The following is a 15,931-nucleotide window of genomic DNA, read 5'->3' as shown; positions in this document are numbered from 1 at the left end:
ACAAGGAACGACAGAATACTACACATAATATGCGTAGTGTTTGCATTACCAGCAAAAATGTGCTTATTGTTAGAACAAAAATCGCCAATCATTGTTTTGTCGTACAGAAGAATGACAAGCATGCTGCAGTACTGCGGGAGGAGCCTGTACCTATTTTTATGTTGTGTTTCACTATAGACGGTTTCAAGACTGCAAGCGTTGTACACCGAAAAACTTCCGATCACCTCATTTATCAACCTCTAACACCGAACTAAAAACATGTATTCATGTTTTTTTTGAGCATAAGAAACGTCTCTCTTTAGTTTTTCAAATGAAAGGAACGTATGTGAAGTTCAACGTAATTTCTTGTTATTTTTATGTAGCTAAAAGGAACATTTATTAGAATCTATTTCGTCAAATACGGGTAGAAAAGTGTAGAATATTGGCAGGCTTTTTATAAAGCTCTCCTTGTCCACCTATGCTATCACGGCACGTTGGCAAACGAAAACAGATGTCATCAAGCGTCTCTGTTTTGTAAGGCAGAAAAGCTAGCTTTATAAATTTATTATGAAAAGGCTCTGAGAATGGCAAGGTGAATCGCTGTCATTATATGGCTGAGAAGTGCACAGAATCTCTCAGAAATGGAATTGTTGGTTTCAAAGAATGCAGTCAATGGTAGAATGAATACGAGGCTGGTTTGGCGAGCTATAGTCCGTATTACATCTCGAATGGTTTCAGCGCTCGCCGGCGAGTGCCGATCGCAGAACAACATCAGCGCTGTTTCTTGTTCCTTGAAGTTGTCCCCGTCTGTGTGCAGTATATCCTTTTTAGGATTGTGGAGCAGGTAGCAAGACGAAAGAGGAGTGTTTCAAGTCGAGTTTCTTTACTGAATGACCCATTGCGAATGAAAACAAGATCGAGGCTGTCGTGTTCTCGCGCTGAGCGTAAGATGGAAAGTTGGATTCTCCGCGCCCGTGAAATAAACCGAAACGCCTGCTATTGGTAATTCGTTAATAACAGCGAAGAGGCGCGACGAATTACTTTTTTTCTCTTTAAAACAAAGCAAAAGTTCATAAATGGGTATGTTCTACAGAAATGAGTTACATCCCACCACACACCACTGGTTCACTAAAAAAGAAGTAGGCAACAGATCGTCTAACAAATAGCTGCGGAGGGACGGCTGCGAGCCGAAGACCCCGAGTACACGCGCAACGAGAGAATCCAAAGAAACGGCATGGACAACGACGGCTGTGAGAAGAACCCGACGCTATGGAAGGCCTCTGTCAATGAAGACGTCCCCGTAGATCTGTAAGAGGCGCGAGCGCTTGGTTTCAGCGCCAGTTCCTGCAGGTTGTGGGACTTGGGACATCCATGTCGTGTCTGCGACTGTCAGTGGTTTACCTAGAACTTTCCGGACGCTAAGAATAAATGTTGAAATAAGCTATAAAACAGACTGCATTAGTGCCCAGAATTAGTGTCCTTTAATTAGCCTCTGGATTAGTCTTCGGAATCGTTTAGTTTTGCTTTTTCAAACCCTGTGCGATTTAGGGAAAGCATCGCAAATTTTTTGTTCACTATACTGAAACGAAATAGATGACAATAACACAAGAGAAAACATCGATGAGGACTAAATGTAAAACATAGAATTAGTTTTTTGTCAATACAACTCATTTTGGTCATACCTAGAGAGCAATAAATAAAAGAAAGAGACAGGTAGGTTAACCTGGAAGAATTGGTTTGCTACCCTGTACAGGGGTGGGGAAAAAGGGTCGGGAAGAGGTTGGTCATACCTAAATACTTGTAGCAGACTATGGCGTTCCTTCTAAGCCATAGTGTAATCCTCGGGCATCACACACCACAACTGTTATTTGTTTAAAAGGCCAGTTAACAGCTTTTGACTTTTCTTTTTATACCCTACTAAAAAGCTCGGCAAATCGTAGAGTAGAGCGCGGCAATCAGGTCTTTTGAATCTTACAGCGTAAACTCACCCATCGGTGACCTTACGTAGCACGCAGCTCGCCGATTGGTCTAAACCAGCCACGATGAAAGGCGCGCCTTCCCCTTTCTGTGAGAGAGAAGAGTGGCAAGGCTGCGTGAATATTAGAAACCAACTGAAATTGATGTTCTAGCCCCTGTAACGTTTTTATTATAGCACGTATTCACAAAATTCTTGCGGTGGAATATTCACAAAGCAAAAGTGCACACATTCTTATTTAAAACAATTTTTTGGACATCGGAGTTTTTTACGTACTGGCCCTTTGAATTTCCACTTACGAAGAAAAAAAAAAAGTCAACCCGCAAGGCTAGCATGCTTGTGAATTATCCGGCTCCTATTGCGTGCTGTGCAGGACAGGACTTCACGAAGCATTACTTAGCATGAAATGCTGTAGAGTCGGCTGTAATACGATGCACTGGCCAGTACAACGATACGCTTGTATTGTTCTGTGTTACGCCGGTGACCCACTTTTCATCGAGCTATCCCTGCCGTCACATTATCAGTTGGCGCAGTTGGGCAATTGACATATTTACAACTCGTTACGCTTGATCGCGTATTGAATAGCACGAAAGATATGTAGCTAATCACTGAGATCAGAAAGATATTTGAGCTACAACCTAAGGGGAACACTACACAGTGAGTTAATATTAGTTAACCAGCTTATCATAAAAAAGCTGAAATTCAGATTCAAATTAAAACAGTGGTATTGATTACGCTGATGACACCCCGTATCCAGCTTTTAATTAATCTCCCACGCGGCACAGAAATATGTTTAGGCTTGAAAAGAAGACTAAAAGAGACGAAAGATGTGCCGCGACAATGACTGTCAAATATTACGTGTTTTAGAATTTCCCAAATAAAACTTGAAGGTTTTTTCTTGCTTCTATTGCGTTTTTCTTCATGGTATAATTCCGTAATGTTGAAAATTTTTACACATGTGTACAGGGAGTGTGGATCCTCGTCAGGTCAGATTATTGTGACCTGTTTTCTTCTGCACGCTGAGCATCAATGCGTTGATTTTAAATAAACTAATGAAGTTTATTTCATACATATTCGCTCACTCACCGGAAAATGGTCCAGATTGCTTGGTAATTTAGTCACTAGTTCATGTTATTACAGCCAAAGCCGTTATGAGATAACAACAGCCACTTTCTGTGCCGTAGTTTTCTGCCGCTGCCGCTGCTGTTGTACGTAACCGCTATCACGCGAATGGGTGAAAAAAAAAAACTCGCTAGGATTGAAGGAAATTCGAACCTGGGCCCTCTACCTAGCAGTCGAGTATTATACCCCAAAGACATGCCAGTACTTGAAACTCCATCGTGATAATTCCCACAGATGCGTCACGTCGTGCAAGGAATCACGTTAACGTATGTATAGCGTAGTAGACGAGTAAAGTAGCGTTAATTACGCAACGCGTGTGTGGATGAAAACTACTCAGGAGTTGCCAAGGGGCCTGCCCTAATTCTCCATCGCCATGAGCGACAGCATCGACAAAGGCCACGTAACGCCTTGCGGACGCTTATAGTGGGTACTTTAGTTCTCCGTAATAAGAGTAGTAACCCCCGTATTCACAAACGCTCCTCGACTCGACGTCAACCCTTCACTTGACAGTGTTGAGCACTGCGCCACCACTCGGCTGAAAATGACGCTGTGCTACTCAAGAATCGCAGCAGATTATCGCTGATGTGCAGTGACTTGCCGTGCCTAGAGACGGCGCTCCCATCGGCTTTCTCAAGTGAAGGTGAATCGTTGAGTGAAGTGACGTTCTGGAATACGGGGGTAAGAATAAAAGAAATGCATTGACGTTAACTAGGGCCAAGTCCGATAGATTACGCCACAGAATTATGAATATTGCAATGCGGGTATATTTATCTGACTTCGAGAAGTTCGAAAAATTTGGGGTACTTTCCGAGTGCACATGTATCAGCTGTTACAATGTAGTTTACAACTGGCTCTTGAAACGCCACGCCTGCAGCTTTCGCCGTGACTGTGTGGCGTGTTCCGCACTGGCCCGGCTTTTGTTTCGTAATATATCACCCGCATCTTGGCCGAAAACCCGTTGTTAAGATGATAGTCTTGATCCATTTTATGGCACATTACCACTAATGGGTAGTGGTCCAGAACCGGGTGACCGGAGGTTCACGACGAGAAAGTACTAGACTATAGGGCAGACAGAACATCACATAAACGAGAAATTTCACAGCGTCTTTTTTGTATTTGCGTTACATGACTCGAAGGCAAAAGCCATCTCTCTTTTCTGAATAAAGTCTTCACCTCCCCCACCCACGTTCCCCCCTGGAAAACTTAATGCACGTAACGCGGTTATTTTGGCACTGACTCAGAAAACATTGTAAGCCTTCTGACCACCTTCGTCTGAACGACAATATCATGTGATGGCGTCATCATGCGACGTCATTAGACATTATGATGACGTCGTAATTACGTTGCACTATTTTCCGATTCGTTGTGTCATCATTGGTTGGTTCGTTGATTCCTCAACATCTTGGCGCAACTAACTCTGGGGGATAGGCCATGAGTCGGACGGTGCCTTGCTTGTTCAACTGATTCACTTACCAAGAAAAAGGTTGAAAATGAAATTATTAGCCATTACAAGTAATAATTTAAACTCAAGAGATTAAAAAAAAAGAGCTTTAAAGATGAAGATTTCCTTTCATAATTTTTTTAATCTCTTTGATTTTACCCTGACGCTGCTGCTGATTCGGACTGTTACTTGTCACAATCGAAGAGGCATCCAAGGCGTTTGCCGCATACTAAGAGAGAAGCTGTAGGACAAACAGGTGTAAAGTACAACTCAAGAAGAGACATGAAATTTAGAAATGAAGATGTATATTGAAAAAAAAATCTCTGGCGTCGTCATCATCATTGTCAAAACAGCTCGTTCAGCTTCTCGCTCGAGACAGAAGAAGAAGGTAACGTCATCGGTCACCAACTTAGAAGTTTTCAAGCTGCATTGTCAAGACTTTCTATGTAACATTTCCCCTGACGCAGCTCATCCGCCTGCAAGTTTACTGAAGACACGAGGACTAAAGCCGAGGTAGGTCTCTATTGTGATCCGTACGCCGTTTTCAAACGAAGCCTAAAACAAATGAAAGCTGAACAAGCCTGTAAGGAATTCGTAGCACTGAGTGCCTGTTGTTTTGGTCATGCAACAAGTGCTACCGGTGCAGTGGACTTTCACTGATAGTCAACAGGGAACGTAAAATTAATCAAGCGGGAACTCGTGCATTTTGTGGCTCGCTAATTTCACGTAGCAAGGAAGCATGTCTGTTAGCCTAAATATGTCCTCAAGGGCTAATATAAGTATACTGATGAACTCATTAGGCTCTAACACCTACACGATGGTATCTAGCAATGCATGTGAATAGAGTGCTAAGACAATTCGCGGAAACTCGAATATGCTAACTGCGCGATACTGGCCTCGTCTAAGAGGTATTGCCACTTACTGTGAAGAAAGCTTAACCAGTTACACCCATTGTGGAATCTGCAGGAACAGTAGAGCCGCGGTATTCCTATGTTTTTATTGCCATTGATCGGGATGCTTCGCCATGCGTGGGTGTCTGTAATTATACTGTCCCTGGAGCAGATGTGCATGGGAAAGGAAAGTGTGGCAGCCCCTGGAGAACTCGCCCCTGCTACAGTGGCTTTAGTCTCTCTGGGTGCTCGAGCCATCCTTCTCCGATTCACTGTAGCTTGCCTTTCGCCCACGATAAGAATTTTCGCGCCATATATAAATGCATTTGGGAACCGGAGCGTGAAATGCGACGCAGACGCTCATCTGTCATTAGGCTCCGCCGGTTAAGAGGGCTGTCGAGAAAACTCAACTATGGTTTCTCTGCAGAAAACGGTGACGAAGTTTGTCGTGCAGGCCGACGGGCAGCGCTATGTGCGTCCACCAGATAGGAGGCACACACATCCGGAGTATCATAAGCAAGTCCGAAGCCCCAGAAAGCAATCGTCCCCCCCCCCCCCCCGCCGTGAAAGGTGAAAACGTATATCTGTAGGCCGCATATCTGATTGTCAGTGTACATTGTGGCTGATAGATGGATTATAATGACGCTCCAGAGGCCGCCTTATCAGAGTACCAACGTGGCGCTTCGCGAAGTTTGGGTTGTCGCGTTCGTGTTATCAGTTAATCGCATGCAGCTTCTGTTGTTGTTCGTGCACAGATGCCAGAAATGCTCCTACGGCGTCGCTATCACATTGAATAAGGTTGATAGTGACGCGATTATACTGCCTTGACGTCATCGAACCACAAAGTTGGAGTGCCAGATTGTGAAGGACGTGTTTCGGTGAAGTCACGTGCGAGCTATCAATAAACAATGAAGCAGTTTAGTAATACGGCACAATCATTTTCTCCCAGTTATACCTCAGGCATTGTAATTATCATACGTTTTTATTCAGCTCAGCGCTTGAAAAGACAAGCATAATGTTCACAAATGCTCTGCACACGCGTCAAGGTAAATTTCTTTAGCCTTGTCAACGTTCCTCGTCCCTGCTGAAAGATAACTATCTATATAAGTTTTCAGGTCAAGAAACTTTAATCGTATACGTGAAATTACAAAATTCCTGTCAAGTAGGGTTATTTTAGTTACATCAAAGTTCAATTGAAAACGTATATGAAAAAAAAAAAACCCTGCATGGATTATTGTTAGCACCCTCTCAAGTTCTGCTCAGGGATGTCAAGTCACTGAACGATGGTTACCGTGCGCACACAGAGGACACCCACGCCACTTCACCAACGTCACCGACTGGACTGCGACTGGACCAACGGTAAAAAAAAAAAAAACCGTCTACGCACTCGAGGCACGAAAGAGAACACCACCCGAACCACGAGCTGACCGTGTTCATCAATGTTCGTAGCGTGTGGGTCAACGAAGCAGCCGGAGACAACGCCTTGGGCGACGATTTTGGAGCTCCCAGGTCGTCCGCCAGCCACCAGGAGGCGCCTTCCAGTGACTCCTTGAGGCCACCGCTCACGACAAGGCTGTGAATGCGCTGGCGACATTACTCACCCAAACGTCGGGCGTTGTCATCAGCTGGATGACAATGCCCCACTGGTTGCGTTAGTTACAGAAGCGTCCGTTTGTAAGAATCGTACACAGAGTCAATACAAAGCTGACTGCGCATGCGCAGCTGAAAATGTGGGCTAGAGGGAAACGGCAGCGAAACAAGATAAGCGGGGTGGCCTTACTCTTATCTAGGGTTTCGGGTCCCAAAACCACGATAGGATTATAAGAGATGACATGGCAGAGGGCTCGGAGAATTTTTACTATCTGGTGCTCTTTAGCGCGCACGGACATGACACGGTGCATGGGCTTCTGGCATTCCACCTCCGCTCAAATGGGACCACCGCGGCCGGTATAGAACGCATAACGTTTGGGTTATTAGACACTTTTAGTTGGGTGTACGTAACGTACCCTCGTACGCAACACTGCCATGAAAGAGAACTGCGCATGTGCAGTACGTAACGTATCGATTCCAGACATGCGCGCGTACGCCCGAAACAAGATGCTGCACGTAACGCAGCGCCTACTACGTTACGTTCTCACGAGACCTCGAAGAAACCAGCACGAGAGTATGTGGTGACAGCAGTGGCGTTCGACGCAGACGGCAACGGCGGACCTGATTCAAGGCATGTGTACTTATCAATGAAAGGCGGTTTTTTCACGCCAAACAAGGTACATTTAAGCGGCGCGTTCCAGCATCCTGACTACGGGGACCTAGCATACTTCTAGCGTGGGTGGCGCTGATAAGCACTCGAATATTGAACATGAGTTATCTAGTTGAGTGAAACGCATCAAGGTACGTTAAACTAAAAGCGTCGTTGCACGCTTCACTTGCAGCGTGCGCAACGTGATTTTCGCAGCGTATGCAACTTCCCTGTACGCCCAACTAAAAGTGTCTATTAGCTGCAACTGTATAGAGACTATTGAAAATCTCTTGTGCCCCTGTGCCCAATTTGATGAAGATTACCGGACTCTCCAGTGTGCCTTTAATAGACTCGATGACCGGCCATTTAATGAAGCAAAGATCTTAGGAGCCTGGTCGTGCAGCACATCAGCACAGAAAGCCACACGAGTCCCCCTGAGATACTTGGCAGCAATTTCATTGAGGGACCACCTGTGAAACTCGGCATTGTGTGTGTGATGTGACGTGTTCCTATCCTTCTCTCTATCTTTTTTACTCCCCTCTCCCCCTCCCCACGTGTAGGGTAGCAAACTGAACGTATAGTCTAGTTAACCTCCCTACCTTTCCTAAATTTCTTCTTTCTCGTCTATTAGCAAAACAACGTATAGCCACTCATACACCATGGTGGATAAGTGCAGCAGCAAAGTGCTGTTTGTAAGCATATGAACAAATAATTATAAATAGGAATATTGTGGCAATATGATTTCGACCATCTGGGCTTTTGGTTCTGACTCCCTACACTGTAACCGTGCACTAAGCCTCAGGCGCATTCCTTGAGGGCGTGCCTGGTGAGCAACGCTGATGGCTTCTTTGAAACAAGCAAACCAGCGGGTTCAGATGTCTGGCGAGTTCTTACAGTGCTGAGGAAGTATTTAGAAGTCACCGTTCAGTGGAATGCGTGTACCGAAAAAAACTTCAAATGTGCCAACAAAGATGGTACAAGAAATGATATCGCGTAAAATGGGTATCGCTACCTTAATTACGTTGTGTAATGAACGTGTTCTTGTATACCTTGAAAACACCCCCAGCCAACGCGTACGCTTGGATTGTGTACGCGTATACGCTTTCTGAAACACCACTTTTTTTATTGTTATCGATGAAAAAAACGGTAAGGTTAACTGGGTATTATGGCTGCACCAAAACCCGTCGGTAGAATAGTGTATGGCACGGCACCTGTTTTATTTAGCGTCCGTAGCTATACGTACTTGCATGCCGTGGCAGTCGTCGCTAAAGGAAACCCAAGCTCAAGATAACGTGCAATGCTTGCGGAGCCAAGCTATACGTTACTGGGGATATACGTTCCCGGTGAAGGTGGTTTGTCGCTGGAATTGACAACGGCGGCGGCAAGGACAACGTGTGTGCATGGGCTCCTATTTCAGTCCAGAGCACTGGTAGTCGGCAAGGATTACTTTCTCACGCACCACAGATGCAACCCGAGAGCTCTGCGCCTAGGCGGAAGCAGGAGTGACAGTGTTCTGGTGAAGGGAGTGCCATGTGTATTCCCAGTTATGATAGCGGTGCCACTTCACGTTGCCTTGAAAGCCTAGAATGTCTGCTGTAATATTTCACTACTATATATAGCAATTGAGCCACGCGCTTTTTAGATGCTCGTAACATCATGACGTCAGCGCGTGATGTTGTGTCGTCATTGATTCGCACAATTACGACTTGCAGCCAGACGGCGGCGTCTCTAAAACCTCAACGGATGGCCTTTTCCACTGCAACCAGCGCGACACCTTCCTCGTGAGCTTCGGCTTCTACTTGGACATCTATGTATTCCAGCCTTTTCCCGCACTCATGGTCGAGCACAGTGGTGAGAAGGCAGCGCCATCAAAACAAATAAATAAATGAAAAAATTCGGCAGATTCCACAGACCTTGGGAATCGATGTTATGCGAAGCATGTGGATAAAACGTTATTGTGATGTAATTTTTTATTGAGTGAAACGTTACAAAGAAACGATAAAGATACGTACAAATACACGCACAGTCATATATATAAAAGGCCGCACATGTTTTATATAACCGGTTCTTTACACTTGCGTAACGATGACAACAGTAAAATGAGTGTTTGCAACACCAGAAGTGGTAAGCCTATATGAAGTGCTAGCGCTCGCGACTATTGCATCCCTGCACACTGCTACACGTGAATCAACTTCAGCGGGTAGCATCTGACTACAAAATCCGTTCACCCGACGTGATCGTTGTATCATAGGTATTCAAGTGTAATATTTATAAAATTGGATAGCGAGCACTGCAACCGCTCACGAAAGCGGTAGAGTGGGAAGCGTGTGGAGGGAGCGTCTCGGTGGCGGGAAAGACAGAACGAGTGAGTGGGTGGTGCGCAGCGCGAGCCATCTGCCGCCATATCTGCTCTAGCCTAGTCAGCTCCGCTTCTTAAAAAAAAAAAGAATGATCATGCATAGCTGCGACTGACGTGTCGTCACGAAGGCTGCTTAAACAGCAGATCCTACAAGACTGTTAACCAGTGCAAGTTAACAGTGCACTGTTACCAGTGCACTGTTAACCAGTGCAATTAGAGCAAGGAGGTTTTCTTTAAACCTCCTTGTATCAGACACTTCAAATGATGTAAATAAACCAGCCCTGTAGCTCTTGTATCGCCCTCGTCTAGTAATCTGAAGCTTAACAATAAACCATAAACAGCTGAACCAGTGACATTTTCGCGCCTTTCTTCCGGACTCACCAGCGGTTTACTTGCATTTCGTACCACCTGTGCACGAGCGCCCTCTGTCTTTTCCTTTCACTGAAAACGAGAAATGGTGCGAGCCGCATGGCAACAGACAGAGAAGAACCAAGCGTTGAAGCTTTGTCCTGTTGTCCTGTGGTTAGCGCGTTTTTTCTTTATCTATAAACATGGAACAACCTGCCCAAATAAGCGCACTTGTACAGTTCCTTCCTTTTAACGGCACAGCCAATAGCGCTCCTGCTCTTCTCACCACATAACCGGCTCCGCTCCCACTAGATGATGACGATGACGGGCAGGCTAACACAGCTGCGTAGTAAAAAAAAAGACAGGACATTCTTATTCATTCTTTCGGGGTACATCCTATCTAGGCCTTCGTGACTGTTCATTGCTTTTTTTTTGCAAGGGTGTTTATAATTGCCTTGCCATTGCTTTCTTTGCCTTGCGTATCAAGTGAGAGAGCAATTTCGCCTCTTCTACCATGCGAAACGAATTACCTATTCCGCGCTTGGATTAAGGGTGAACATCGCGCCCGTTACACTCGACATGCGTTTGTTTTCCCAGTCATGCACCACTAGCCTACGACGTAGCCGGGGAGGGGGGGGGGGGTTCCCCTTCAAGTTTTTCACTTAGGGATGTTTGTTGACATATGCACGCACACGTACAACACATCCGATGCATCATGGTAGTTCACCCTCCCCCCGCCCCTTCCCCTAAAAAAATTCACTGAATACGTACGCCTCTGACACTGTATTATTACTCCCTTCCCAGCATACACCTCCACAACAAGTAATCAAGGAAGCAAACAGATAAATAAAGAAGGTGATAAACCGGTCTATTTGGTATGCTCCTCACCAGTAAGCAGAAGCTATATATATAAAAAAGACAGATTGATCCGTCATACAAATGTTTTTATGTATTTCATTTTTTGGACAACACAATTTCATTGCCTGCGGTCAGGACAAGCAAAGAACCCGTGGTTCGTTTTCTCGCAGGGTCCAAGCCACTGCCCTCGTCACCGAACAGGTTTCCGATCAATCGCCGTGCCGGGCCAGGCCCACCGCACATGACACGCACACTCTCCCCCTCCTTTCCGCCTTCGGGGGAAAAAATAAACACACACACACACACACACACACACACACACACACACACACACACACACACACACACACACACACACACACACACACACACACACACACACACACACACACACACACACACACACACACACACACACACACACACACACACACACACACACACACACACACACACACACACATATATTGACCAGCCACTCGCACTACTCGTGCAGCGGTCCGCGTTCCCTCTTTCGCCGCAAGCCAGTTCCTCTTAGCACGATGCATAACAGTTTCCATGGAAAACGATGATGTAGTGGGGAACAACAAAACTTTGCAATCGACAAACGGGACCTCCTCGCTCTCCATTCCTCGCAGCCGTTCGCACGTGTAAGGTTGCCGGTGAAGAATCGATGTTGTTGCTGCGTTGGGACGTCGCACCCTTTTTATGATTTGTTTTCTTCCTTTCCTTCCTTCCTTTCCCAGAACGCCTCAGTGGCTTGCCGAACTGGCCGCAAAGTGGTTTTGGTTTCAAAGAATGCCGGGTCAAAGCGTTCTATTCAGTCACTCACCCCCTACCTGTCTCTGGAAAGCTCGATAACGGGTTGTCCGGCACCGTCCATTAGGGATAGTACTACTGTTATAGGGTAGGCGCTAAAGCGTGTAGGCCGTACGTTGCCACTGCGGCAAATCTGTGAGCTCAGTGATGTCGACACTAAAGGCGTAGCGTTGCGACTCGGGAGGCAGCTGCAGAATCGTAAGATTCGATTAGCGAAAGGCTTAGCGTTGCGTCTTGGTTCCGCTTACGATGCACTTGGTAGCTGGATTAGTGTAGCTGCTCAGACGCGGTAGCCGCTTCAGAGTTCCCGTTAGAATCACTTTGTTTCCAAACAGGGATGGTCGCGTCTGAGCCGTCTTTTGCCCAGTAGGAAATATCCTAGGAAATATCAGTTTATCAAGGGGTCTGATTATTTTAGTCAGAAAAGATGTAGCCGTGCTGATAGCTCTCGAAACTGCAACGTTTTCATGAATCTGTCATCGGCGAATCTCGTGGCAACAGGTATTGCAATGAACTTTTTTTTTCTTCTTTTGAAAGTGTGGGCATGGCATCGTCGTTGTTCGTGGCAGTGTTAGAAGCGTACGTATTCGAGAGATAAGTTAAGCAAGGTCTTCGTTCAGTTGGTACGACCAAGGTACGGCTGCACATAACGGGCGTGAAACGCTTCTTGTTCTTGCGAGTGGATTGTTGCTACAGGTGCTACGTCTTGTAATTTAGAAGCGTGCAGTGGGCTTCCAGCGAGCTGCCCACAATCTCTGGGCCATCGATTTATCTCGAAAGTGTTGATTTTGGACCAAGCGTGCTGTTGTGCTGTGGTCTTTTTGCTTGAAGGGCACTGGTGGCCTTGTTGCTCGTTCTGGCCTTTTCATGCCTAAAGTTATCGTAAAGGGAATTAGAGGGGTGGTTTACCGATATTGAAGGCAACTCATGAGCCTTCAGTTTCATTTGAAGAAGCCACTGTCAGTGATACTGAGTGCAACGGCTCTGGCTGGAGAGGCTCCTTGTATGAGCTGACGACTCCTACCAGGACTACAACTGCAACATCTGTGACTATGGGTTGCATTCCTTCGACGCGTGTGTCGTCGAGTGTGCCTCGAGCCGAGAGTGTCATGGTCAAAGAGACCGGTTCGATACCCACGACGCCGGTGCTGACCAATCCAGCTGGAGACGTTGAAGGAAGAGACAGTGCTTCCAGGACTGATGGGACTGGTCCGGACGTGCAGAAAGAAGAATCGCAGACGGTGTTTCAGGTAGGATACGCATTGTTGTTTTGAGACGTAACTTTTTTTTTACCCTGCAACGTACGACTCGCCTGTTAAGGAACACCACTGAGATTGGATACTATTCGAACTGAAAGTATAGGTCTAATGATGTTCACGAATACTGAGGAATATAACTTGAGATAAACTCACAATTTTGTGGTGCTGAGTGTCAAAAGTACACGATTCTGAGGCACACCGCAGCGAAGTGCTCCAGAAATTTCGGCTACCTGGGGTTCTTCAACGTTCCTGTATATTGCACGGAACTCTCCCATTTCATCTTCGCCCCGCTGCGGTGGTCTAGTGGCTAAGGTACTCGGCTGCTGACCCGCAGGTCGCGGATTCAAATCCCGGCTGCGGCGGCTACATTTCCGATGGAGGCGAAAATGTTGTAGGCCTGTGTGCTCAGATTTGGGTGCACGTTAGAGAACCCCAGGTGGTCAAAATTTCCGGAACCCTCCACTACGGCGTCTCTCATAATCAAATGGTGGTTTTGGGACGTTAAACCCCACAAATCATTCAATCAATCCCATTTCACCTTCGTCGAAGTGCGATGAACGCGAATGGCATCGAACCCACGACTTTAGGGTGAGTGACTGAGAACCGTAAAGACTGCGCCACCACGGCAGCTTTATCTTGAAATTTGCAGCATATACTCGCGCCTAAAGTACAAGTCAGTTTTCAACCCTAGAATCAGCAAGATTAAGTCAAGAAGTAACTCTTGATAAAAAAATTCCGCGAAGCTGCTGACGAAAGTTTCGCAGATTCGGTTCTTGCCGCGGTGGTCGCATTTTGGTGGGAACGGTCGCCTTGCCGTGTCAACGCTCGTTAAAGAAGGCAAGTTGGTCAACATTTCTGATCCCCCCCCCCCCTCCCTACTCTACGGCTACCTCATAATCACACCGTGGTTCTGGCACGTAAGACCCCAGATACTAGTATTATTGACAACTCTTTAATACCTCGCATCAAACTTATTGCGCCGGCGTTTCTACCATATCAAGAGTGAATAATTGGATTAGTTTAGGAATGACGTGAAATCTGCCTAACTGCCTCGAGATAAATAAATTGCTTTGCCTTAAAAAATAAGTATAACCTTAAAAGGTAGTTCAGTTGTGTGGTGATAGCTTGCGCGTTTTATAGTGACGCATCATTGTGTATATTTAAGTTTCATTGTGCGTCTTTGACATTACTATCCCAATTTGACTGAAAAGAAAAGTTCATATGTATAGATGAGGGCTACACGTTTCAAGCAGGTGGAACATAATTCGAAATTTCCACGATAGCGCGGCGCACGCACCTTTCCCTAGCGGTGAGGACACGAAATGCCCCCTGGTCTCGGAGGCCTTCGTTCAAGCAATGCTAGTTTTCTCGAGCCCTACGAAAACGTCAGAGGGCAGCACAAGAAAATGGAGAAGGCAGATTGCGCCTGGTTTGGGGGCTGTTGCGATAAAGGCGAGACTTGTAGTGCTAATCGAGATCTTTAATGAGCTTGTCTCACAGAAGTTTCAATGTCGGCGTCGTAAGTTGTGAGCAAAAAATTGGTGTTATCCGTGCGCTGGAGTTGGAGGTAAATGCAAATAAATCAACAGAACACTTAAGTTCGTGTTGGCCTTCTGCGTGGCAAGCAACTGCTGTACCACTGCATAGCCACGTCAGTGCTTGAAAGGTTTTCTGAAAAAAAAAAAATAGGAACAGGGTTGCCATTGGGTGGAACTGAAAAGCCGCCAGAACTGGAGTCAAATGCAGCCAAAGTAGCCGTCATTTCATATTATCGCCCAATTCGTAGCCAAATAGAAGAGCAGTGATTTTATGAAGAGTCTTTACTCTTGATGAATGAATGAACTGATTTTGAATTACTAAAACCACTGATTCGAAAGCAGCCAGTGAATTGTCATTTCGCCAACAGAAACTTTTCGTCGCCAAACGGATCCGAAAGTAAACAATTTGGCGCAAAGTTGCCACCAATGGCCACCCGGCTCAGGAATGTCATCTAATGCTTGGAGTCTCCTGAATTCATGTATGTTGCGCGTGGTGGAAGCGTAGAATTGCTCCAAGCGCCAAGGTATGTGGATTGCAAAAGGCGCGAGGGGTTTAGAAGGTGATCCATTCCAGAACGCTCTGACAGATTTAATTATCATTATCAACAAGAGCACCAGCAAAGTGAGCAAGCTGCATAGATTCGCAACTTGCCCTATGGATGTGTTGTTGCCTTTTCGCTGATCCGCAAATGAAGGAATTATTGCGCATCGGGCACATCTCAATTGTACTTGCAGAAGGCATTGTAATAGTTTTAAAGGAGTTATGGCGTAGTGGGCACATCGCAATTGTACTTGCAGAAGGCATTGAAATAGTTTTAAAGGAGTTGTGGCGTAGTGGGCACATCTCAATTGTACTTGCAGAAGGCATTGTAATAGTTTTAAAGGAATTATGACGTAGTGGGCACATCGCAATTATTCACACAGAAGATATTGTAATAGTTTTAAAGAAATTATGGCTTAGTGAACACCTCGCTATTGTACTTGCAGAAGGCATTGTAATAGTTTTGAAGGAACTATGGCGTAGTGGGCACATTGCAATTATATTTGCAGAAGGCATTTTAACAGTTCTAAAGGAATACTAAAGAGGAACAGTGACTTGGTTTA

General features: G+C 45.8%; 1 protein-coding gene across 2 annotated transcripts in view; it reads left to right on the top strand.

The window, feature by feature from the left end:
* Positions 1-15,931, top strand: part of LOC119164927 (uncharacterized) — a 423,059-nt gene that overhangs the window by 390,566 nt on the left and 16,562 nt on the right. The window contains exon 1 of one of the 2 annotated variants that reach the window (XM_075873328.1): positions 11,771-13,280. The exons of the other annotated variant lie outside the window; for it this stretch is intronic. Coding sequence (XP_075729443.1) covers positions 13,083-13,280 — 198 coding nt within the window. The 5' untranslated portion in view covers positions 11,771-13,082. Of the gene's footprint in view, positions 1-11,770; positions 13,281-15,931 lie in introns of those variants that run through there. 2 annotated transcript variants of the gene reach the window in all.

This window comes from Rhipicephalus microplus, chromosome 9 (genome assembly GCF_043290135.1).
Source record: "Rhipicephalus microplus isolate Deutch F79 chromosome 9, USDA_Rmic, whole genome shotgun sequence".
Taxonomy (NCBI): domain Eukaryota; kingdom Metazoa; phylum Arthropoda; class Arachnida; order Ixodida; family Ixodidae; genus Rhipicephalus; species Rhipicephalus microplus.
The sequence above is the reverse complement of the archived record's forward strand: the minus strand, read 5'-3'. Positions and strand labels throughout refer to the sequence as shown.